Source organism: Jaculus jaculus, chromosome 4 (genome assembly GCF_020740685.1).
Source record: "Jaculus jaculus isolate mJacJac1 chromosome 4, mJacJac1.mat.Y.cur, whole genome shotgun sequence".
Taxonomy (NCBI): Eukaryota; Metazoa; Chordata; class Mammalia; order Rodentia; family Dipodidae; genus Jaculus; species Jaculus jaculus.
The window spans coordinates 24,473,673-24,499,123 of NC_059105.1; the positions used below are offsets into that span (position 1 = coordinate 24,473,673).

Genomic DNA, 25,451 nt, shown 5'->3' on the forward strand with positions numbered 1-25,451 from the left:
AATGGGCACACCAGGGCCTCCAGCCTCTGCAAACAAACTCCAGATGCGTGCGCCCCCTTGTGTATCTGGCTAATGTGGGTCCTGGGGAATTGAGCCTCTAACCGGGGTCCTTAGGCTTCACAGGCAAGTGCTTAACTGCTAAGCCATCTCTCCAGCCCCTGGCTTAGGTTTTTAATCACTGTTCCTTCTCTCTTAAACCATCTAAGTGGACCGAATAATGAGTTTCCAACCATTTTGTTCCCTGCTTATCTCTCCTGATGCACATACCCATGGGTGATGAGAGGAGAAGAAATTCAGGGTTTCATTTCTCTATAGTACCTGAATGCCCCTAGGCAAAAATAAATACAACCACAATTTGGACTGGGTGGTTGTTTTGTGTCCACAAAGGAGTTATTCTAAGAGGGAACAGAATTTCCCCAAGTGCCCCATATGCCACACAGAAGTGGCGTCGTGTGAGTTTGCCTGCTTTGGGATGCTGATGAGGTGAGCAGTGGCTGTGGCGGAAGCAGCCCTGGCTTTTCCTCCTCCCTGTGTTCACCCTCTGATGCCTCGCAGGCTGTCTGTCGTGTTCATGGCGCGGTAGGCGCTGCTGTCAAGTGCTTTATAGCTGTTGCATCGTCACCCTGACCCTGCAAGGCACGGTTGTGGTTTGTTAGTCACTGTAAGGCATCTTGAACACTGAATGAATAAATACTGAGCCGCTGTCCTAGGGGAAGGCAGAGCACATTAGGTTTCTAGGAGCCCATTCACCAACGGGTCAATACATGATCTTCTTATATGTGTTTTTGCCTAAAGACACCTTACTCATTACTGACTTGGTTATTAAAAACGAACATGCCAGGCGTGGTGGCGCATGCCTTTAATCCCAGCACTTGGAAGGCAGAGGTAGGAGGATCACCGTGAGAAAGAGGCCACCTTGAGACTACATAGTGAATTCCAGGTCAGCCTGGGCTTGAGTTAGACCCTATCTAAAAAAAAAAGAAAAGAAAAGAAAAGGAAAAAAAGAAAAAACCCAAAAGCTCATGGGCTGGGGAGATGGTTCAGTGGTTGCTTGCAAAACCTTTTGGCTCAAGTTCAGCTCCCCAGTACACATGTAAAGTCAGATACATAATGCGCTGGAGTTCGTTTACAGTGGCAGGCCAAGATGGCCTGCCCATTCTCTCCCTCCCTCTCTCCCTCTCTTTCTCTCTCATACACACAAATAAATAATAACATTTTTAAAAAATGAACTCATGGGGCTAGAGAGATGGCTTAGTGGTTAGGACACTTGCCAGTGAAGCCTAAGGCCCATGTTCAACTCCCCAGATTCCACATAAGCCAGACGCCCAAGGTGATGCATACTCAAGGTTGCACATGTACACAAGGGGAAACACACATCTGGAGTTTGATTGCAGTGGCTGGAAGCTCTGGTGTGCCAATTCTTTCTCTCTCTCTTTCTCTCTCTTTCATAAAGGCATGCACCACCATGCCCAGCAAAAAAAAAAAAAATAAATAAAGAAAGAAAAAGAAAAAAAGAAAGCTGCCAGGCGTGGTGGCGCATGCCTTTGATTCCAGGACTTGGGAGGCAGAGGTAGGAGGATTGCTGTGAGTTCGAGACCACCCTGAGACTATGTAGTGAATTCCAGGTCAGCCTGGGCTGGAGTGAGACCCTACCTCAAACAAAGCAACAACAAAAAGCAGAACTCATGGTCAACTGCCTTTACGTCTCATGTCTGATCCAAGCTCACCTAACCCACGTACGGTAGCACTTCAGCACCACATTAGAGGACATTCTAGTCAGTGGAGTCACCAGAACATACAGAAGTACCACTAACAGTTCCATAGGCAGGACCCTGGTTTATAGCATGAGAGCTGAGACAAGAGGGCTGAGAGTCGCCTGTCCAACTTCAGCTGCCAATGTTCGCCCGCATTTTCAGTGCTCTGCGTGCCCACAATTGACCTTGACATCGTCACTAGTATTGATTCTTTGGGTTGCAGGTAAAGTTTAGTCAGTGGGAGAATATGAGATTGCTGGGTAATGTGGCCAGACTGTCATTCCGTCTAAGGTCTTCACTTGATGGTTGAAGAAACTGAGGCTCAGAGAGCTTCGGTAACTTGCTCAGAGGCACACATGGCTGAGCTGGGATTCCCATTCTGTCACATTTCCATGTCATGGTAAGAGCAGAGCCCTTGCAGTGTGCGGGGAGGTGTGTGTGTATCTGCTTGTACGGCGTGTGCTAGAAGTTGTATTTGGAGAACGAGGCTTTCCCTGAGCTGTGGGAAACAACATAAGCACTGGCCCGTCTTCCTGTACGGAGCCTGGCAGCACAGAGGAAGGTCAGGGGCGAGGGAAGGCACTGAAAGGACGTCATCACCAACTCTGCAAGTGCCAGTTATCTTTCACATGTGTGGAGCTTTTCATTTTCCAGGGTGGACGCACATGACCTTTGGGTTGATCCAATCACCTGCTCCTGGAAGTGCTGACAGAAGATGGTGAATATGTTAGTAGTGTCTGTGAGAACTTTCAGACTGGGGCCCAGATGGCCCAATTTTTTCCCCCCTCCCCACAATATGAAGTTGGATTTGCAGAGCCAGGCTTCTTAGCAGGTTGGGAAGAGTTGACATATTCATCCCTGGCTTCCTACAGAAGTCTGCAGGTTAGGGCTGCCGCCTGGGCTAGAGAGAGTGACTCACCAGGGAAGCCAGCAGAGGCATGCAAGATGCCATTGCCCGATGGCTCCAAGAAGTCCAATCCAGGACCAGCACTTTAAAAAAAAAAATTAGCCACTACAAATGAGCTCCAGATGCATGCACCACCTTGTGCATCTGGCTTATGCGGGTTCTGGGGAATTGAACCTGGGTCCTTAGGCTTCACAGGCAAGGGCCGTAACCACTAAGCCATCTCTCCACAGGGCTAGTACTGTTTTCCTTCTTTAGGTGCACAGGAGAGATGGGGAGCATCATGGGCCATTCTTGTAGCTGGGATAAAATCACCAACACAAGCAATGCAAGCAAGGAAGGGTTTGTTTTAGCTCACAGTTTGGGGCTGCAATCCATCATGGCATGGAAGTGATGCCCGCAGGAGCTTGAGGTAGCTGTCCACATCACATCCTCAGTCAGGAAGCAGAGGAGTGAACACTGGCGCTCAACTTGCCTTCTCCTGTTTATTCGGTCTTGGGCTCTAGCCTATGGAATAGAGTCACCACAGTGATGGGGGTCTTCTCACCTCAGTGAACCTAATCTAGAAAGGCCCTCACAGACATGCCCAGAGATTTATCTCCTGAGTGATCCTAGACCCAATCCAGTTGACAAGTGAAATTAGTCATCAAAGAGGGTGACATTTTATGAGAAGTTAGCTATTCACAACTCACAAAGGTATCTATATTGTGTGTGTTATATCTGTATGCTGGTGCACATGAAGTGTGTGTGTGTATGTGTGTGTGTGTGTGTGTGTGTGTGTGTGTGTTTACGAATGCTTGGAGACAATCAGGTGTCAGTCATCCTTAGGTGCCCTCCACCTTTTTTGAGACAGGATTTCTTGTTGGTCTGGAGCTCACCAAGTAGGCCAGGCTGGCAGGCCAGTGTGCCCCAGGATCCTTCTGTCTCCACCTTCCCAGGGATGGGATCACAGGCATGCATCACCATGCCCAGCTGTTTTGTTTTTGTTTTTTTTTAAACATTTTTTATTGATTTATTTATTTGACAAAGAGAAAAAGGGAGAGAGAGAGAGAGAGAGAGAGAGAGAGAGAGAGAGAGAGAGAGAGAATGGGCATGCCAGGGCCTCCAGCCACTACAAACGAACTCCAGATGCGTGAGCCCCCTTGTGCATCTGGCTAACATGGGACCTGGGGAATTGAACGTGGGTCCTTTGGCTTTGCAAGCACCTTAACTGCTAAGGCATCCCTCCAGCCCTAGCTCTTTTGTTTTTTGTTTTTTGAGGTAGGGTCTCACTCTAGCCCAGGCTAACCTGGAATTCATATGTAATTCCAGGATGGCCTTGAACTCATGGCAGTCCTCCTACCTCTGCCTCCTGTGTGCTGGGATTAAAGGCATGTACCACCACGCCTGGCATGCCCAGCTTTAAAAAAGTATATATTTATTTTCAGTCGGGGGGGGGAGGGAGGGAGGGAGGGAGAAGGAGAGAGAGGGGGAGACACAGAGACAGAGAGAGAAAGAGACACACACACAAAGAACAAGAACGAGAGAGAATGGGTGCACCAGGGCCTCTAGCTGCTGCAAATGAACTCCAGATGCATGTACCACTTTATGCATCTGGCTTTACATAGGTACTAGGGAATTGAACCCAGTCATTAGGCTTTGCAGGCAAGCACCTTACCCATTGAGTTATCTCTCCAGCCCCAGCTTTTTTTTTTTTTTTTTAGGTAGGGTCTTGCTGTAGTCCAGGATGACATGGAATTTGCTATGTAGTCTCAGGTTGGTCTTGAACTAACAGCGATCCTCCTACCTTTGCCTCCCAAATTCTGGGATTATCATGTCTGGCTCCTAGCTTTTTAAAAAATATTTAATGGACTGGAGAGAAGGCTTAGCGGTTAAGGCGCTTGCCTAGCCAAACCCAGGTTCAATTCCCCAATACCCACATAAGCCAGATGCACAAGGGGGTGCATGCATCTGGAGTTTGTTTGCAGTGGCTAGAGTCCCTGGTGCACCTATTCTCTCTCTGTCTGTCTCCTTTCTCTCTGCTTGCAAATAAATAAATTATATATATGTATATGTGTGTGTGTGTGTGTGTGTAATATATATATATAATTTTTTTGAGAGAGAGAAAAAGGGGGAGAGAGAGAGAGAGAGAGAGAGAGTGAAAGAGTGAGCACACCAGGGTCTCCATCCACTGCAAATGAACTCCAGACACATGTGCCCCCTCTTGTACATCTGGCTTATGTGGGTCTTGGGGAATTGAACCTGTGTCCTTTGGATTTGCAGGCAAGTGCCTTAACCACTAAGCCATCTCTCCAGCCCCACTCCATCTTTGGCACTCACATCCTTTCTGCTGCCTCTTCTTCCATGTTCCCTGCACCTTGGAGGATGTGATGGAGAATTCTCGTTTAGTGCTGAGCACTCAATGTCACTACTGTCAGCACTTTGATGAGTCTTGAGCCTCCCTAGTCATCATCTGCAAAAAGAAGCTTCTCTGACCCAAAGTCAAAGCAGCACTAGTTTATGGGCATAAACACAAATGTTAAAGACCAATTTAAATTCTATTTATTTGTGTTTTGGTTTGTCGAGGTAGGGTCTTGCTGTAGTCCAGGCTGACCTGGAGATTTGACCTCGGGTGAAAGAAAATGGCCCGAACCAAGCAGACTGCCCGGAAAAGCGCCCCCTCCTCCTGTGGGGTCAAGAAGCCTCATGGCTACAGGCCCGGGACCGCGGCACTTAGAGATACGCGTTACCAGAAGTCCACCTGAAGCTTCCCTTCCAGAGATTGGGGACAGAGATCGCCCAGGACTTCAAAACTGACTTGGGTTTCAGAGTGTGGCCATGGTGCACTTAAGGAGGCCGGTGAGGCGTACCTGGTGGGTTTGTTTGAAGACACTAATCTGTGTACCATCCACACCAAGAGTTCCCATCATGTCCAAAGACATTCAATTGGCTCGCCGGATATAGGGGTGGGGTGGGGGGAGCTTAAGTGAGGCAATTTATTTTTCTTTTCAATTTTTATTAACAATTTCCATGATTATAAAAAATATCCCATGGTAATACCCTCCCTCCCCCTACTTTCCCCTTTGAAACTCCACTCTCCATCATATCCCCTCCCCATCTCAATCAGTCTCTTTTATTTTGATGTCATGATCTTTTCCTCCTATTATGATGGTCTTGTGAAGGTAGTGTCAGGCACTGTGAGGTCATGGATGTCCAGGTCATTTGGCGTCTGGGGGGAGCACGTTGTAAGGAGTCCTACCCTTCCTTTGGCTCTTACACTCTTTTTGCCACCTCTTCTGCAATAGACCTTGAGCCTTGGAAGGTGTGATAGAGATTTTGCAGTACTGAGCACTCCTCTGTCACTTCTTTCCAGCACCATGATGCATGAAGGCAATTTTTATGGTGTTTTGTAGTAAATTCTGTAAAATACTTTGGTTTGAATTGTGACTTTTTTTGTAAGAAATTATTTATAATATCTTGCATTTGTACGTGGATACTGGGGAATCGAACTGGGGTTCTTAGGCTTTGCAGATAAAAGCCTTAACTGCTAAGCCATTTCTCCAGTCCCTATTTTACTTATTATAGAGTGTGAGAGAGAAGAGGGAGAGAGAGAGAAAGAGAGAGAGAGAGAGAGAGAGAGAGAGAGAGAGAGAGAGAGAGGGAGGGAGAGAATAGGTGTGCCAGGGCTTCTAGTCACTGTAAACGAACTCTACATGCATGCACCATCTTGTATATCTGGCTTTATGTGGGTACTGGGGAATCAAACTCAGGTCCTTAGGCTTTGCAGGCAAGCACCTTAACCGCTGAGCCATCTCCAGCCCCTCCCTTGCCCTTTTGAGATATAGTTTTGGTGATACAATGTCCCTAACAGTGTATGCCCTGCACTGTTTGACAGTGTCCTGAATTGCCTCTTAGTTTTTAAAGACTTAAAAAAAGTCCCTGTATCTGGTATCACAGATCACAAAGGCCATACAACGAGAGGTACAGTATAGGGAGCAACTCGGCCGTGAGTACTCTTGTAACCCCCACTCAGGGTGGGCGATGGCAGTTACCAGCCCCACATCACCCTGACCTTATCTAGACTTGGGCAAGTCATTTCCTGGTTTTCCCTTAAAGCTTCCTCACTTCTGTATGTGCCTTGAGGATGTAGCTTAGTGTTGTTTGCTTTTGAGCTTTATATAAATGGGGTCAAGCCTTGTGTGTTCATGTACATTTCACTTGCACGGCTTTGGGGGGAGTTGGGGGGTCATCCATGCTGCTGTGAGTAGCTGGCGTGGTCATTGTCAGTGCTCTAAGGTGTATTCTGTTTGTTCACTCTCTCTACCAGTGGACTTCAGGGTGGTTTCCAGTTTGCTGCTGTTTAGCGTGATAGAACTTGAGACCCCAGTCTTGCATTTTTAGCACTGAGTCATCTTCCCAGCCCTTCCTTCTGGCTCTTTTGCTATGCCAAGCATACCCCTGTCTCTGGGGCCCTTGCAGTTCTTACCCTGTCTGCCTAGAATATTCTTCCTTGGGTTACCTGCATAGATAACTCCTTTAGTCAGATCTGAGCTCAAGATCATTTGATCAGACAGTTCTTCCCTGACTGTCACGCCCGCCCCTCTGTTTGAAGCTCACTCTCTGTGTATTTCTCCAGTCTTGGTCATCATAGGAGCAGAAATATACATGTTCATCATCTGCTCCCTGCCACAAGATTAGAAGCCTGACCTTCATAGGTTCAAACAGCTGAACAATTGGACAGTTTGTCTGTGAGCCCAAAGACAGATTCCAGCCTCCTCTCTACTGTTCAGAGCCGTGCGAATTTGAGTCAGAGCAGTAACCAAGGTCATTGCAACTGGGGGGGGGGGGGAGCTTTCCAAAACTGTTTGCACACCATCCTTGGCAGTAGAGAGGAATCCCAGGATTTCTTGGCAAGTGGCTTTCATGCTGCCGGACATTGCAACCATACCCCCAAGGCAGAGTGCCACTTAGACCTTGTTGAAAGAAGATTCCCGATCACTTTGGGTCTTATGTCCTGAGGTAAGATTAGGGTGAAATCCCAGGCTTCCTTCTAGCTCCTGAGAAAGAAGGCAGCTTCTACATAGAATGTAACACGAGAACAGCATCCCCCCCATGTCTGAGGTTGATACAATATTTATTATCAGCAGATGGTGCCCAGCGGCTAGGCAGCCGCTCTCACTTTCTTTAGGACCTTTCAGAAGTCATTATGTGAGGGAGGGAGCGGAGGTTCTGGTCCAGAACCCCTTTCCTTTCATCTGCCCTCCTGGGATGAGTTCTCATTACATCCACCCAGCCCTTCCTGGTCTGGGAGTCTCAGCAGAGGTTCCCAGGTGGCTTCCCTCAGGCTGTTGGCTTGTGCTGGTTGTAGAATAAGATGGACTGATGCCTTGCTGGGTGGCAGTGCCGGAGTGAAAGTGTCAGACCTGTGGAGATGAAAAGCTGGGGCAGGGCTCCTCAAAGACTTTGTTTGAACTCACTGGGGTGCTTGTTTGGTTAGAGGTGGAGCTCCGCCTTCCCTGTCCTCTTCAGGAGGCAGTGGGCTGGAGCTGAGGTGGCTCTGCAGAGCCGGAGCTGGCAGCAAACACCCCTGGAGGCCCTGATCAGCCAGGGCAGTAGCAGTTGCTTCTTGTCCTTGTTTAACACTGTCCCCTGGGTATCCGTGACTAGGACAGGGACACCAGGGGAATGCTGCCCTTAATTAGGGCAGGGCTAGGTGTGGAGAAAACTCCAGAGGCGCATACCTGTTGGAGACATAAGCACTCCTACCGAGGTTGCCTTTTGACCTTTCTTTTCTGTTTCCCTCCAGTTTATGGAATAAGGGCCAGCGTCTGGGATTTAGCCTTATGTGTGTGTGTGTGTGTGTGTGTGTGTGTGTGTGTGTGCGCACCTGTGTGCACATATGAGAGAGAGAGGGAGAGAATGAACTAGAAAGAAGAGAGGTATGGTTAAAAAAAGAGAAGTATGGTGGCTCATTCCTGTAATCCCAGTACTCAGGAGGCTGAGGCAGGAGGATTCCCTTGAGCTCAAGGCCAGACAAGGCTACATGGTGAGTTCTAGGTCAGCTCGGTACTGAGATCTTGTCTCAAAGCAAAACAAAAATAACATAAAGAAGAAAGAAAGACAGCCAAGAGACACATTACAGAGAGAGAGAGATCTACAGAGAGGAAAGATGCAGAAGATAGAGGTAGTGAAAGAGAGAGAGAGCGAGTGAGTGAGAGAGCAACAGGGAATTACAGAGAAAGGAAATATATTGACAAAGAGGAGAGGAAGAGATTAAGAAATGAAAGACACACAAGGGTAGGGAAACTAGACAGAGGAGAGGTGGAGACTCAAAGGGTGGGCACGCAGCACACAATTTCCTCAATGTAAAAGAAACTGACTTACTAAAGCAAAAGGTGGATCAAACGTTATTTTAACTGATTGTTTATGTATTACGTACACAAAGTACATAATATCTAATTTCTAGCTCCCCTTTTTAGCATAGCTTTAACTGGTGGTAAACGAGCCGGGGAGCTGGCTCAGTGGGTTAAGTGTTTATTGCACAAGCATGAAGACCTGAGTTCAGTTCCCCAGCGCCCACATAAGCGCTGAGCATGGCAGTGTGTGGCCAGTGCTGGGCAGGTCAGAGAACCCTGGGGCTCACTGGCTGGATAGTCTAGCCAAGTTGAGCACGGGTTCAACGAGAGACCCTGCCTCAAACAGTAAGGTTTAGAGTAAAATAAGACACCTGGTGTTGACCTTCGACCTCTACACACACACATGAACATGCATACATACAACACACGTATACACATGCAAAAAAAGTGGTAACAGCGAATCACACCTAGGATTTTGGGATCAGGACTCGGTTCCGTCAAACAAATACTTTAAAAAAAAAGTACTTTAGGGCTGGAGGGATGGCTTAGCAGTTAAGGCATTTGCCTACAAAACCAAAGGACCCAGGCTCGATTCCCCAGGTCCCACGTTAGCCAGATGCACATGGGGGCGCACGCATCTGGAGTTCGTTTGCAGTGGCTGGAGGCCCTGTCGTGCCCATTTTCTCTCTCTCTCTTTCTCTGTCAAATAAATTTTAAAAAGTCCTTTACAAATTTTAAATATATTACACACACACACACACACACACACCCCTCAGGGCATGTATGAAGGTCAGAGAACATCTTTTGGGTCCATCTCATTGCCAGCAGGGTCTCTTTCTGTTCACCGCTCCCTTTGCCAGAGTCTCCTGTCTCCACCTCCCTTCTCACCTCCTCATTGGGATTACAGGAGCCTGTTGCAGCTTCCTGGCTATCATGCGGGGCCTGGGGATCAAAACTCAGGTTCTCAGAGTTGCATAGCAAGTGCTTTCTTTATCCACTAAGCCATTCCCCCAGCCCTCCAACAAGTACCTTTAATCCTTTGCTTGTGTGTGTATGCAGGTATATATATGTATACATATGTGTGTGTGTGTGTGTGTGTGTGTATATATGTATATATATATACATATTAATATTAATATAAAATGTGCAGCGGGGTGAGTGGGTATGCACGTGTATGTACTCACGAGGTGCTTTGCACACTTGCCTGTAGCGGGGTGTGCTCACCTGTGGTGGCTGGTGGTGGGGAGTGCTGGGGGTTTTTTCTCCCTTCCCTCTTTCTGCTCTTTCTTCCTTGAGTCTCTGACTGACCCCAGAGACATCCATGTTCTCCGTGAGCCCTGGCCGTTCTTTGGTCTCAGCTTGCGACAAGACTGGAGTTACGGCCGTGTGTGACCATACCCAGCTGTGGGTGAGTCCGGGGATTGAACTCAGTGGTCTCTCGGGCCTCCTCAGGAAGTGCTCTTGACCATGGCACCATCTCGGCAGGCCCCGACAGGCACTTGGAAAGCAGTCAGTCTTTGTGGGTTGCTGCTGGGGGTTGTGGTAGAACCCCCGGCCTCGTGAGAAACTTGCCTGCTTGTAGCGTGCAAAGACGAAACAGGACTGGGAAATGACAGACAGGAGAGTGGGGAGCTTCATGGTCCTGCGGTGTGTTGACTCAGGAGCCGGTGCTGGGGGCTGCAGCTCCTGGCGAAGCTGACTACCAGGCCTGTCATCCTTGAGGGGCGATGTGCTCGCTCCTTGGGAGAAGCCCCCAGGGGATTTGCTGGTTTATACTAGGAATGTCCATACTTGGGGTTGGTACCCACATGTGCCTTTGATGGGACAGCATCTGCAAGATGAGCCTTCTAACAAGCTGCTAACAGAATCTTAGGCCAGGGGTCCAACTCCAGGTAGTTACAACAGATAAAGCCACCATGCTGGCACATCAAATGGAAAAATGACAGAAAGGCAGGAAAGGAATTCAATGTAGCCACCAAACATCTTAGCCCTTTTATTTGCGTGTGTGTGTGTGTGGGGGGGGGCACTGACACGAGCCTCCAGATTCCATAGGGAAGGGACTGAAGGAGGAGCTGAGAAGTATGCACAGTCAGTCTTGGTCATAGTGTTGACCATCGCCTCAGTTCTGGTTCTTCCGGGTGGTTCCAGAGGAGTCCTCATCGCTGCCATGGCTTGAGCGTCAGTCCGGTTCCCACGAGATGCTGCTGCCTGCTTGGTGGGGTGCCAGGGTGGGTGGGTATGTTCAGTTCTCATCGCTGGGCTGTTTCCTTCACTCGGGGTGATCATGACCTCACCAGGAGGTGGTCCGTCTGTGAGTGAGGGCCCCCTCTTCCTGGAATGTTGGATGTCTGGAGGTCTAGGGAAGGGCTAGAGGCTTCCAGACTCCAGTGGGTTCTGGAACAAGGCATCATAAAAGCTGACAGCTGGAGGTTCCTGCAAGCTGGAAAATACCTTCGTTCCTCTTATCTTGCCTCTGCAAGTCTTGGAGGGGACGAGAAAGGTTGAGTAAATTCGGGGCTGATCAGCCTTGTAGACACTCTTTAAATGATTAGCAAGCCTGTGTACAGAGTGGAGCAGGACTCTGACCCAGGGACTTAAGACAAAGCAGACAGATGCAGGCAGTGGAAGGCCGAGGAGCCAAGCTCTATCCTGCTGTGAGCTGCTCAGGCCCAGGCAGCCTGTGAGTCTGTGCTTGTGATGTGGTGACTCCCTGTCATGGGCCTCTTGCAGGGTGGACGATCAGGATGTCCCCAGAGGAGTCAAACAGCTCTGGGTTCCTGTTCTCATGTGCCGCGTGGCATAATGCCTCCCACTCTTCCTGTGTCTTGCATCAAGGGGTGGGGTGCCAGTGCTGAGTCTCTGACGCGGGGGCGGCTTAGTGGGTTGCAGTGGCATAGAACAGCATTATCTTTAGTGTGACTCCAAATTACCATCGTTTCTTTATATCTTGCTCCACATTCCGCTGCAGTGGCCTGTGGATGCTTGGAGCCTCCTCCCCGCGGCTCCCGCTTTGCTGTTTCTCCGTGAGGGATAACTTTGCCCTCTCTCCACTTTGGCGGCGTGAAAGGCTGATATTGTCATCTCCATAAAACCCTTCTTGGACTTCCTTCTTCTGTCATACACTTGATCGCTTCTGCCTCTCTAACTCTATGACATCTGTGTGTGCTGTTTCTTAAGTTACGCACACCTCACTGCATGAGAATCATGGTCAGGGCGGAGACTGTGTCTTAAATATGTAGCTGAATGAATGAGTGTCTGGGTTCAGTGTCCTCACTGTAACACTGAGGCGCTATTTACATCTTCTCTCATTGGCTCCCTGTTCCTAAGACCAGCCTTCTAACTAATTGTGTGTGTGTGTGCACGCGCGCGTATGTGTGTATGAGTATATATATATGTACATACCCTTTCTCTTTCTCTCTCTCTCTCTCTCTCTCTTCTTTTTGAGGTAGGGTCTCACTCTAGCCCAGGCTGACCTGGAATTGACTATGTAGTCTCAGGGTGGCTTCGAACTCATGGTGATCCTCCTACGTCTGCCTCCCAAGTGCTGGGATTAAAGGCATGCATCACCATTCCTGTCTTATATTTTTTATTTGAGAGAGAGAGAGGAGATAGAGAGGAAGAGGCAGATAGAGAGAGAAAGAGAGAGAATGGGTATGCCAGGGCCTCCAGCTGCTGCAAATGAACTCTAGATGCATGTGCCACCTTATGCATCTGGTTTATGAAGGTCTTGGGGAATTGAACCTGGGTTCTTCGGTTTTGCAGGCAAACACAGCTACTAAGCCATCTCTCCATCCTTTTTTAAACAATTTTTTAAATGTTTTTGGTTTTTCAAAATAGGGTCTTGCTCTAGCCCACGCTGACCTGGAATTCACTATGGAGTCTCAGGATGGCCTTGAACTCGTGGCTATCCTACCTCTGCCTACTGAGTGCTGGGATTAAAGGCGTGTGCCACCACGCCCAGCTCCATAACTATTTTTATACCATGGTCCAGTGTTCCTTTCAGCCTTGGTCAGAGAAGCTTCTTTTGTGTGTGTGCAGATGCATGTGCCCCAAGTGCATGTGTGTGGAGGCCAGAGATGAACGTCTGATCTCCTCTATCTTCCACCTTATTTTCCGGAGACAGAGTCTCTCACTGAACCTGGAGCTTGCCGTTTTTCCATTAGACTGGCTGACCAGGGGGGCCAGTGGTTTTCCTGTTTCCACCCTCTTCAGCACTGGGGTGACACTGTGTGGCCATACCCAGCTCTTTTTTTAATATTTTGTTTTTATTCATTTATTTGACAGAGAAAGAGGAAGAGAGAGAGAGAGAGAATGGGCACGCCAGGGCCTCCAGCCACTGCAAACGAACTCCAGACGTGTGCTCCCCCTTGTGCATGTGGCTAACGTGGGTCCTGGGGAATCGAACCTGGGTCCTTTGGCTTTGCAGGCAAACACCTTAACCGCTAAGCCATCCCTGCAGCCCCCATACCCAGCTCTTTACATGGGTGCTGGCAAAAGAACACAGGCCCTCGGGCTTGTGCAGCAAGTGTTTTCACGCACTGGGCCAGCCTGTCCTCCCAAGAATCTTTTCTCAGTGGGCAGTGGTTGATGCAGGGACTCTTAACTTGTCAAAGTACTTGTAATTAGTGACTGATGAGTGCTCAACCCTGCATGGGACATCCATCTGTCCAAGGCTCAGGGAATGCTGTGGGAGAGGGGGCCGGAAGGCTTTTAAGAGCTGGAGGATGGGGAAGAGTGCAGTGAAATGCTGTCTCCTGGATGTGCAGGCGTGAACATACAGTAGCTTGGCTTGCATGCACAGGATCTGCAGAACACGCAAGCAAATGTGGAAGATGAGGGGGGGGGGGTCGCTCGTTGGGAAGAGGGAAGAAGAGAGGCCGACCGGAGTAGGAGGGAGGTAAGAGGGTAGTGGGAGGAACATGGTCATAATGCATGCGCTGTGTACAAATATGAAATTGTTCAAACAAGACAAGACAAGAGCCCGGCAGTGGGGCATTCTGGGTTTTAGCTTTTATGGCAAAGGTCAGCCTGAGTAAGAAAGGGGCTCATCTCCAGCACAGTGCACTTGAGCCGCGTCTGACTCCTTGTTATTGCTGCTTTCCCAAGCACTGACGATTCTGTCCAGTCCCAGCCCCTCGACTTTGGATGATGGCCGGGGGATTTCAGGAACGCTGCCCGCAGCTACCGTCTAGGCCCCGTGCTGGTCCAGGTGGCTGGCTTCCAGCTTGCCTTGTCTCCAACATCCTGTCCCCACCTTTTGCTCCGGGGTTCTTTGGAAGGTTCTGGTTGTCTTTCCTTGATTGGTAGCTTAATCTGTACTCTTATCACTACAGCACATGAGCCTGTCCCTTGTTGGTGGGTTCTGCAGCTGAATCCCAGTCTAGTGACTGGTACTTGCTTCCTGTTACTTTAGTGCCGACTTCTGAGACTGTCACATTTCTGGACACTTTGCTGTTTACCTTCAACCTACTGTCAGTTGCTCTCAATTCCTCCTTCTCGGGTGTCATTTGTCTTCTGGACGTCGTCATTTACTGTACCCTCATGTGACGCCCCTGGGTGTGCTTGCTAGCCTGTGGCGGTGGAGACCGTAGCTGTGCCTGAGAGAATGGCATCGTTCTATCGGGTGAAGGGGTCAGAGCTCAGAATATCCTCTGACTCCGCCCACACCCTGGCAGTCCCTCCCACTGAGCTCATGGCGAATCCCCTTAATTCTTCCTTGCACCATCCTGGGTGGCGTACGACTCTTCAGCTCCACACTGTCATCTCTCACCTGAACTACTTCATTGTTGCTTAGTTTGTCTGTTTTTTGTTGTTGATTGTGGTGCTAGGGATTGAACCAGGGCCTTGCACATATTAATTGTATCTTTGTTTTTTTTTGCTTTATGAGACAGGAGTCTCACTCATTAGCTTAGAATGACCTTGAACTTGTTATATAGCCCAGAGTGGCCTTTAACTAGCTTGTCTTTCTGCCTCAGCCTCCCAAATGCTGGCATTACAGGCCTGTGCCACCATGTCCAGTTCCCAGTTGCATCCTTTTTTTCTTTCTTTTTCTTTTTCTTTTTTCAGTTTTCGAAGTAGGGGTTCACTCTAGTCCAGGATGACCTGGAGTTCCCTATGTAGTCTCAGGGTGGCCTTGAACTCATGGTGATCCTTCTACCTCTGCCTCCTGAATGCTGGGATTAAAGGCGTGCGCCACCATGCCTGGTTCCCAGTTGCATCTTAATGCATTTCCTGTCCCAAAACTCTCCGGCATTCCCCACATACTACCTGGGAGGATCTTTATCAATCGATCGATCTATCTCTCTCTCTCTCTTATGGAGAGGGAGAGAATATGGGCATGCCAGGGGCCTTCAGCTGCTGCAAACGAACTCCAAATGCGTGTGCCTACTTGTGGCGCATGTGTGACATTGCACGCTTGTGTTACTGTGTGTCTGTCTGGCTTATGCGGGACCTGGAGATTCAAACATGAGTTCTTAGGCTTTGCAGGCAAGCGCCTTAACTGCTAAGCCATCTCTCCAGTCCTGGAAGGGTCTTTTTTAAAAAATATACTTTTTAATGTTTATTTATTTTACAGCAACAGAGAGAGAAAAAGAGAGAGAGAGAGAGAGAGAGAAAATGGGCACACCAGGGCCTCTAGCCACTGCAAGTGAACTCCAAAGTACGTCCCCTTGTGCATCTGGCTAACATGGGTCCTGAGGACTCAAGCCTCGATGGCCTTGAACTCATAGCAGTCCTCCTACCTCTGCCTCCCGAGTGCTGGGATTAAAGGCGTGTGCCACCACGCTGAGCAGGAAGGATCTTTTTAAGATGTAATACTGTTGATGTCACATCACAGTCCTACTTGCAACCCTTCTAGGTCTTGCCTGGCTTCCAGGAAGCAAGCCCACTGAAGACTGTTAGAAACATAACCTACAGAGCCCTGTGTACCCAGCCCCGAGCTGCCTCCTCAGCTTGCTTCTCTTTTCCTATCTTCTAATGCATCCACCTGTTTCCTCTCACCCGGGTCTTTGAATATGTTGTTTCCTTTGTTGGCTGCTGTGTTCTTTTTTTTTTTTTTTTTTTTTCTTCAAGATAGGGTCTTGTTCTAGCCCAGACTGTCCTGGAATTAGTCTCAGGCTGGCCTGGAACTCATGGCAATCCTCCTACCTCTGCCTCCCGAGTGGTAGTATTAAAGGAATGTGCCACCATGCCTGGCTAATAAATTTCTTTCTTCTTTCTTTTTAATTTTTTTAATTTTTATTTATTTATTTGAGAGTGATAGAGAAAGAGGAAGAGAGAGAGAGAGAGAGAGAGAGAGAGAGAGAGAGAGAGAGAGAGAGAGAGAGAGGGAGAGAATGGGTGCATCAGGGCTTCCAGCCACTGCAAATGAACTCCAGACGTGTGCGCCCTTTTGTGCATCTGGCTAACGTGGGTCCTGGGGAATTGAGCCTTGAACTGGGGTCCTTAGGCTTTACAGGCAAGTTCTTAACCGCTGTGCCATCTCTCCAGCCCTGCTGTGTTCTTGTCTGCCACTTTATAGCTCAAGCATCCTTTCTTTTTTTCTTTTTTCTTTTTTGGGTTTTAAAATATTTTACTTATATTTATTTATTTATTTGACAGAGAGAAAGAGGGAGAGGGAGAGAGAGAGAGAGAGAAAGGGAATGGGCACACCAGGGTCTCTAGCTGCTGTAAACAAACTCCAGACATATGCGCCCCCTTGTGCATTGGGCTTACATGGTTTCTGGGCAATTGAACCTGGGTCCTTTGGCTTTACAGGCAAGAGCCTTAACTGCTTAGCCATCCCTCCAGTTCCATTTTTTGTTTTTGTTTTTTTGAGGTAGAGTCTCACTCTAGCCTAGGCTGACCTGGAATTCACTATGTAAACTCAGGGTGGTCTTGAACTCATGGTGATCCTCCTACCTCTGCCTCCTAGGTGCTGGGATTAGGTGTGCGCCACCACGCCCAGCTTCAAGCATCCCTTTTCACGATGCCTGCCTGATGCCCACTAGGATCCTGTGTTAGCCTTCTGCATGAGCTCCCCCTGCTCTCTGAATGCAGTTTTTAATTATGCAATCATGTGATCTTTCATAAGGCATTTCCCATACTTGAGTGTAGGGAAATCCAGGGACAAGAGTCATGTCCATTTGTTCACAGTTTTATTGAGCCCAGTGATTAAGATGTAGTCAGTATTTCATACCCATTATTAGATGACGTAAGACCCAGTGTGACCCTGCCTGTCCTCTCTCTCAGAAGTTACAAGAGCTTTGTACAGGCATGTCCTATGTGTGATATCCCTTCAGTAATCTCTACGTCCAAACATAGGTATACCTTATAAGGGAAAAGTTGTGAAACAGATTTACAAAAGAGGGTGATTGAAATTCTTTTTTTGTGGTTTTTCGAAGTAGGGTCTCACTCTACTGACCTGGAATTCACTATGGAGTCAGGGTGGCCTCGAACTCATGTCAATCCTCCTACCTCTGCCTCCCGAGTGCTGGGATTAAAGGCATGCGCCACCACACCTGGCTAATTGAAATTCTTTTTTTTTCTAATTGAAATTCTTAATCCACATGCTGCATTGTATTGTTTGTTGAAAGTATTGTGTCTATTAATTGCTTAACTTTCTTGATGTAACATTTTGATAACATCAGTATCATTGTACTCCATGTTCCTTTCTTTTGTTGGGAATTGAACCCAGGGTCTTACATACAGCAGGCAAATGCTCTACCGCTGAACTATAGCCCCAGCCATGTTTCATATTTAGTGTGCATACTTGAATTCAGAGCCAGTAACAAGTTCATCTCTTCATCTTTTCTGTTTTTTTTTCCCCCTGAGGTGGGGTCTTACTCTAGACCAGGCTAACCTGGAAATTACTCTGTAGTCTCAGGGTGGCCTCAAACTCATGGCACTCCTCCTACCTCTATCTCTGGGGTGCTGGCATTAAAGGCGTGCACCACCACGTCTGGCTTTCTTCATGTTTTTTTCCTCCAAAGATTTATTTTTATTTATTTTATTAGAGACAGAGAGAGAGAGAGTGAGTGAGAATGGGTGTGTTAGGGTCTCTAGCCACTGAAAATGAGCTCCAGACTCATGTACCGCCTTGTGCATCTGGCTAACGTGGGATGTGGAGAATCGAACCTGGGTCCTTTGGCTTTTCAGGCAAACACCTTAACCGCTAAGCCATCCCTGCAGCCCTCTTCATGGTTTTGTAATTGCATGAGAATTCTGTCTCACAATGGATTTCCCTTTGGATCTTTGCTGGCATACCCAGTGATGAAGGTCACGTTTAGCTATAGTAGTTACCTACTGTCCACATATATAGTCACATCTGTTTTATGAGACTTTATTTACTCATTTTGCTTGTGTGTTTGTGGTGTGTACACGTGTAACATGTCCTTGTAGCTCCTTACGTACTTGCTTGTGGTGGCTGGAGCAGAACACCGGGCGTCCCGCTCCATCGCTCTTCCTGCACGTTTTCATTTTGCGCCAGAGTCTCTCACTGATAATGGAGCTTGCTGTTTTCGCAGGCCAGGGAGATTCTTTGATCTCTGCTCCCCTTTTTAGCCTGGGGTTACAAGCATATGTGGTCACCCCGGCTGCTTACCTGGGGTTTGGAGAGTCAGACCGCAGGTGGTTTCAGACCTCTCAGCCCCTCATGCTTGCATAGGAAGTTTACTTAACTACTGCACCGTGTCTATAGCCTTTATCAATTACCTATTTTTAAAACTTTTATTTATTGATTTGCAAGGAGAGAGAAAGAGAGAGTGGGAGGGAGAGAGAGAGAGAGCGAGAGCGAGAGCGAGCAAGCTCCCAAGTACATGGGCCTACCAGGGCCTCTTGCTGCTACAAATGAACTCCAGGTGCAGAAGCCACTTTGTGCCTCTGGCTTTCCGTGGGTCCTGGCGACTTGAACCCAGACCAGCAGGCTTTGCAAGCAAGTGCTTTTTAGCAGCTGAGCCATCTCCCCAACCCCTTATTATTAATTTTATTTTATTCTTTGTTGTTGTTGTTGTTGTTTTTCGAGGTCGGGTCTTGCCCTAGCCCAAGCTTACCTGGAATTCACTATGTAGTCTTAGGGTGGCCTCGACCTCACCGTGTTCCTCCTACCTCTGCCTCCCAAGTGCTGGGATTAAAGGTGTGCGCCACCACGCCTGGCTTTATTCTTATTTTTTTGGGGGGGAGCAGGGTCTCATTGTGTAACCTTCGATGATATTAGAGTCATAATCCTCTTGCCTCTGTCTCTCAAGGGCATTTACTACCTTGCCTGGCTGTTTTCTGCTATTTTTATAGAGTTTTTTTTTTTTTGTTATTCTTAATTATTGAAGACAACTTGGACTTTGCTATTATAAATATATATTATATATTTTTGTTTATGTTATATGCTGTGCACACATACATCCAGGACAAAGTGTTTATCCTCTCTATTTTTATACCGCAGTGGTGACAATCTGTATCACTCATTTGGAGCAACTCTGGCGAGGGATGATGAAAAGAATTTGTGGAGTCTGCCTCATGATGTATCCCACACAGAGGCAGATGATGACAGGATCCTGTACAATTTGATAGTCGTCCGAAATCAGCAGGTTAAAGACTCAGAGGTAAGCACTTTTGACATCTTGTTGGGTACAGGTGATGCTGGGCAGTAAGAAATTGCAATGACAAGAAGACAGCTTGAAATAAAGAATAAACAATGAAGGGTGAGCTGTTTGGTTTTTGAGAGAGGGAGAGAGTAAGAGAGAGAAAATGGGGATGCCAGAGCCTCTAGCTCCAGTCGCATGTGGCGCTTTGTGTATCTGGCTTCTGTGTACTGGGGAATTGAACCTGGATCCTTAGGTTTTGCAGGCAAGCACTTTAACCACTCAGCCATCTCTCCAGTCTGTTGTTTTTATCTGATTGTCTTGTTTCTGAGGTGGAGGGTCTTGCTATCAAGCTAGTCTTCTGCTGCCTCATCCGTCTGGTCGTAGGGATTACAAGTATGACCAGCCCGTGGGTGAACTGTTTGAAATGCAGGACAAGTGTTGTAGCAGCTTGTGTTACCTCTGGTTGCTAATTATAGCTCGTCTTAATAGACCTGCTGATACCACAGATAAGATGTAGTTCTAATTATTACCTCAATAGTACAAATTACACGTAAGGTAATTCTGTTGAAGAGCATAAAGATAGAACAATTTGGGTATCTTACATGGCCCATTTCTTAGCTTTCCACGTGTTTAACAAGCCACGCTTAGATGATTCAGGCTGAAATTTGAAGGATGCTTGGTATTAGCACTAATTCTGAGTTGATGGGGCCTGAACTAATGGTGTGTGTGTGTGTGTGTGTGTGTGTGTGTGTGTGTGTGTGTGTTTAAAGCTTTTTAAATTGTCTACGATCAGATGGATATGGATTTTAGGATGATTTTTGTTATAAGACCTGAAACCACTCTTAAAACTTTAAATTCAGGGTTGGAGAGATGGCTCAGCTGTTAATCTATTTGCCTGCAAAGCCTAATGACCCAGGTTTGATTCTTCAGGACCCATATAAAAGCCAGATGCACAAAGTGGTACGTGCACCTGGAGTTTCTTTGCAGTGGCTGGAGGCTGTGGCGTGCCCATTCTCTTCTCTCTGTCTCTCTCCCTGTGCACGTGAATAAATAAGTAAATAAAATAGTGGAAGAAACTCTCTAAATTCAAAGCTCCTGGTATAGGAACACTAAGATATTAAAATGGAGAAGTCTCTGTTAGTTAATATACAAAGAGAACCTTGTTTTCTCCCCTTTTCCATTCTTTGGAGAGTAGTATTGCAATACAGTGGTATATAAAATCATTCTCCAAAGAGCACAACCTAAGTTTTCTGACCTCCCTTTGCTCGCTCTTAGACATCCATATTGTGTACATCTTGCATGTTACTTTGCATTTTAGAGTAATTGAGGAGAATAGGGAGAGTTTAGAACCCTAGGTTCTGGGTTCTGAAGAAAAGCACTGTGTGTGGACTGAGGGGGGACCTGTGGAGTTCCTCTTGTCTTTATTTTATTTTTTAATATTTTTTTGTTCATTATTTATTTATTTATTTGAGAGCGACAGACACCGGGAGAAAGACAGATAGAGGGAGAGAGAGAGAATGGGCGCGCCAGGGCTTCCAGCCTCTGCAAACGAACTCCAGACGCGTGCGCCCCCTTGTGCATCTGGCTAACGTGGGACCTGGGGAACCGAGCCTCGAACCAGGGTCCTTAGGCTTCACAGGCAAGCGCTTAACCCATAAGCCAGCTCTCCAGCCCCCTCTTGTCTTTATTTATGGAGGCTTCCTTATTTTCATTAACTAATTGCTGCTTTATTTTATTTTATTTTATTTCCGGTTTCTGGTTTTTCTCACTCAAGCCCAGGCTGACCTGGAATTCACTATGTACTTTCAGGGTGGCCTGGAACTCACAGCGATCCTCCTACCTCTGCCTCCCAAGTGCTGGGATTAAAGGCGTGCGCCCCCATGCCTGGCTAAGGAACATATTTTAATTGAAATTGATCACTTGAGACATGTCTTGTGCCCTGGTGCTTTTACTTTGGTGTAAACTTGGGTAACCCTTTAGGTGTTAGAGGTGGTAGTGGGGAAGGGCTTGGCAGCTGTGGTGGGCCAGAGGTCCTCAAGTACCTGTTAGAGGGCTGTCTCCCCCTTGTGCATCTGGCTAACATGGGTCCTGGGGAATCGAACTAGGGTCCTTTGGCTTTACAGGCAAGTGCCTTAACCACTAAGCCATCCCTCCAGCCCTGCCTCTGCTTTTGAAAAGACAGGTGAAGAGGCAACAGGAGCTGCAGCTCCAGAAGAGTTCCAGTGTGTGTTTTCCGGTGGCCCCTGGGCTGCTGTGTCAGGTCATCTAGAAGGCTGCTGCTTTTTCTTGCTTGAGAAATAAAATCAAGCTTAACCTTCAGGCACCCTGTGACCAAAACAGACAGTCCAGTAAATAAATAGCACGACAATGGGGTCATGATTAATCAGGAAGTGATTTGAAATATCTGTTTATAATGCTTCCGTTTAAAAAGTATAAAGGGAATATGATTAGTAAAATGTTGCCTATGTTTCCTTTCAAAAGTGTGAATGATGCTGGGTGTGGTGGCGCATGCCTTTAATCCCAGCACTTGGGAGGTAGAGATAGGAGGATTATTGTGAGTTTCAAGGCCACCTTGAGACTACATAGTGAATTCTAGGTCAGCCTGGCCCAGAGGGCTATGCAACCTCAAAAATCCAAAAACAAACAAACAAAAAAATTGAATGAAAGCATATATGAATATATTTGCTCATCTTCCCCACAGATTGGATCATATATTACATGCTTTTCTGCACTTTGATTTTTTTCTGTTTAGCATGTTCTGAGTGCATTTCCATTTCAGTATGTGTAGATTTTCTTCATTGCTTTCGGATACTCTTCGATACTTTTGTTTTAGAGAGTTAAAAATAGATTTTATTTAATTAATTCAGATGAGAAATAGAGAGAGATGGAAAATGGGCACCTCAGGGCCTCTAGCTTGCAAACGAACTCCAGACACATGCGCCACCTTATGCATCTGGCTTTACTGGGGAATTGGACTTGGGTCCTTTGGCTTTGTAGGCAAGTAGCTTAACTGCAAAACCATCTCTCCAGCTCTGTGATATTGTCTTATATGAACTCCATTTAGTCAGCCTATCTGTGATGGCTTAATTCAGGTGTCCCCCATAAACCCAAGTATTTTGAACGCTAGGTTCTCAGCTAATGGAGATTTGGGAATTAACGCCTCCTGGAGGCAGTGTATTGTTGGGAGCGGGCTTATGGGTATCATAGCCAGTTTCCCTTTGCCAGTGTTTGGCTCACTCTCCTGTTCTTCTTGTCCACCTAATGTTGGCCAGGAAGTGCTGTCTACCATCTGCTCATGCCATCATTTTCCACTGCCATGATGGAGTGTCCTCTCGAGTCTGTTAGCCAAAATAACCATTTTTGGGGGGTGATTTCTACCAGCAATGCGAACCTGACTGCAACACCATCCATATTGAGATTAAGTCAGTTTCTTGCTATTAGAAGCAATGCTAGAGTGGACATCCATATGGACTTGGAGGACTGCCCATGGTTGTTTAGAAGTAGTGTTGTTGGGTCACAGTACATGCATTTAAGGTGTTGGGGATTATGAAAGCATTTCCTTCTTGGAGGACAGTAGGAAGAGCAAGTCTGAGTACAGAACAGAAGTTGCGATCTGAGATCCTTCCAGGGTCCACGTAGAAACACCAGTGGATGCCGTGAGCGCCTCCCTATCCCAGCATCTTGAATGGATGTTTCTCCGCTTTCTAGTGTCTTCTGCAATTTCTCGCATGAGTGTTTTAAAGTTCTCATTGTAGAGATTCTTTACTTCCTTGGTTAGGTTTATTCCAAGGTACTTTATTCTTTTGGATGCAGTTGTGAATGGGAATGATTCTCTGATTTCATCCTCTGTGTGTTTGTTGTTAGCATATATGAAGGCTACTGATTTCTGTGTATTTCTTTTGTATCCTGCTACATTGCTGTAGGTTTTGATCAGCTCTAACAGTTTGCTAGTAGAGTTTTTGGGGGTCCTTATGTATAGAATCATGTCATCTGCAAATAATGATAACTTGATCTCTTCCTTCCCAATTTGTATCCCTTTTATGTGTGTCTCTTGCCTTATTGCTATGGCTAAGACTTCCAAAACTATATTAAATAAAAGTGGGGACAGGCGTGGTGGCGCATGCCTTTAATCCCAGTACTCTGGGAGGCAGAGGTAGGAGGATGGCTGTGAGTTTGAGGCTACCCTGAGACTACATAGTGAATTCCAGGCCAGCCTGAGCTAGAGCGAGACCCTCCCTTGAAAAACAAAAACAAACAAACAAAAAGTATCAGTTAAACACAATATGCTAATAGGTATCAACACATAAAATCATGGGGCAGGGAAGATGGCTTAATGTTAAGGGAACTTGCTTGCCAGAGTCTGTGGCTTGGGTTTGGTTCATCAGTACCCGTGTAAAGTCAGATATTCAAGGTGGCACGTGTGTCTGGAGTTCACCCTGGCATACCCAATCTCTCTCAAATAAATTAATATTTAAAAAACGACTTTGAAGACAGAGAGCTGCTGCTACCTGTTGCTATCACGTTGTCCAGAATGACTGGAAAATGGACTTACTGCTGATTTAGAAGATGAAGCTGTATACTGGTGGGGGTGTTTTATGTTTGAACAAATTCCATATTTATTACCATGCTTATTTCCTTTTCATACTAGAGCACTTTGGTACAGATTTCAATAAAACAGGTTTTTGATTTTGAAAGAAAATATAATTCTACCTACTAAGGAACAAGGAATGCTGATGTTTTTCAGTGCTGGACTTCAGAAGCTCAAGCAGGGCTTTAAAGAAGCTGAACAACATGTTTTGCCTTGAGTAACAACAGCATGAAAGAGCTAGAGACATTCATATTTGGAATTCTCCAAATAATGGAAAATGATTTCAAAACAGTGAGAGTGCTGCCTGTAACCCCTTGTTGAATTGGTGGAGAATACTGCAAATAGTTAAGACTAAGAAGGTGGTTCAAATTGAAAAACAGTCACAGAAGAAGATATATAGGAAGGTAAACAGTGAAGAAGAAGCATGAACTTAAACTGACTCTCAGTGTCAACAAATGTAAAAAATAATCTTTGGCTGGAGAGATGGCTTAGCGGTTCAGTGCTTGCCTGTGAAGCCTAAGGACCCATGTTAGCCAGATGCACAAGGGGGGGCATGTGTCTGGAGTTTGTTTGCAGTGGCTGGAGACCCTGGCTCGCCCATTTTCTCCCTCTCTCTCTCCCTCTGCCTCTTTCTCTCTTTGTCACTCTCAAATAAATAAAGAAAAAAATTTAAAAAAAGCACTCTTATATCTCATAGACAGAATCACCTCCATTGAAACACACCGTCTAGAGTAGGTGGAACATAGACTTTGAGCGGGAGAAGTGTGCGGATGGCCTTCCACGTGGAGAAAGGTCTTTGTCCTTGTCTTTGAGTGGGGCCATGAAGCACTTGATGTTTGATGAAGCAAATGGGAGCAGTCTCCAAAGCACATTTGTAGATCGTTATCCTCATGTTCTTGCTCTTTAAACAAGCTGTTTTTTTTTTTTTTTTTTTTTTTTTTTTAGTTTTTTGAGGTAGGGTCTCACTCTGGCTCAGGCTGACTTGGAATTCACTTTGTAGTCTCAGTGTAGCCTCAAACTCTCGGCGATCCTCCTACCTCTGCCTCCCGAGTGCTGGGATTAAAGGCGTGTGCCACCATACCCAAGCTCTGTTTTATATGACCTGTTTTAGGAGCTTAGTAGTTGTTAATGGTCTGTTGATGCACTTAATTTACTTATTTGTACACATAATTGTAGGTATAGTGATTTTGTTCTTCAAGATATTAATAATAATGAAAAGTGTTAAAGCAGTGTTCTCTTTACAGTGCATATCCTGGGATGCTCTTTTAACAACTCAACAAAGTAGTTTTCATTATTACTTCCATTTTAAGCAAC

General features: G+C 46.7%; 1 protein-coding gene across 1 annotated transcript in view; it reads left to right on the forward strand.

The window, feature by feature from the left end:
* The first annotated feature begins 571 nt into the window (after positions 1-571).
* Positions 572-25,451, forward strand: part of Mreg (melanoregulin) — a 64,913-nt gene continuing 40,033 nt past the window's right edge. The window contains exons 1-2 of the mRNA XM_012947736.2: positions 572-579; positions 19,408-19,567. Of these exons, the coding sequence (XP_012803190.2) occupies positions 572-579; positions 19,408-19,567 (168 nt within the window). The remainder of the gene's footprint in view (positions 580-19,407; positions 19,568-25,451) is intronic.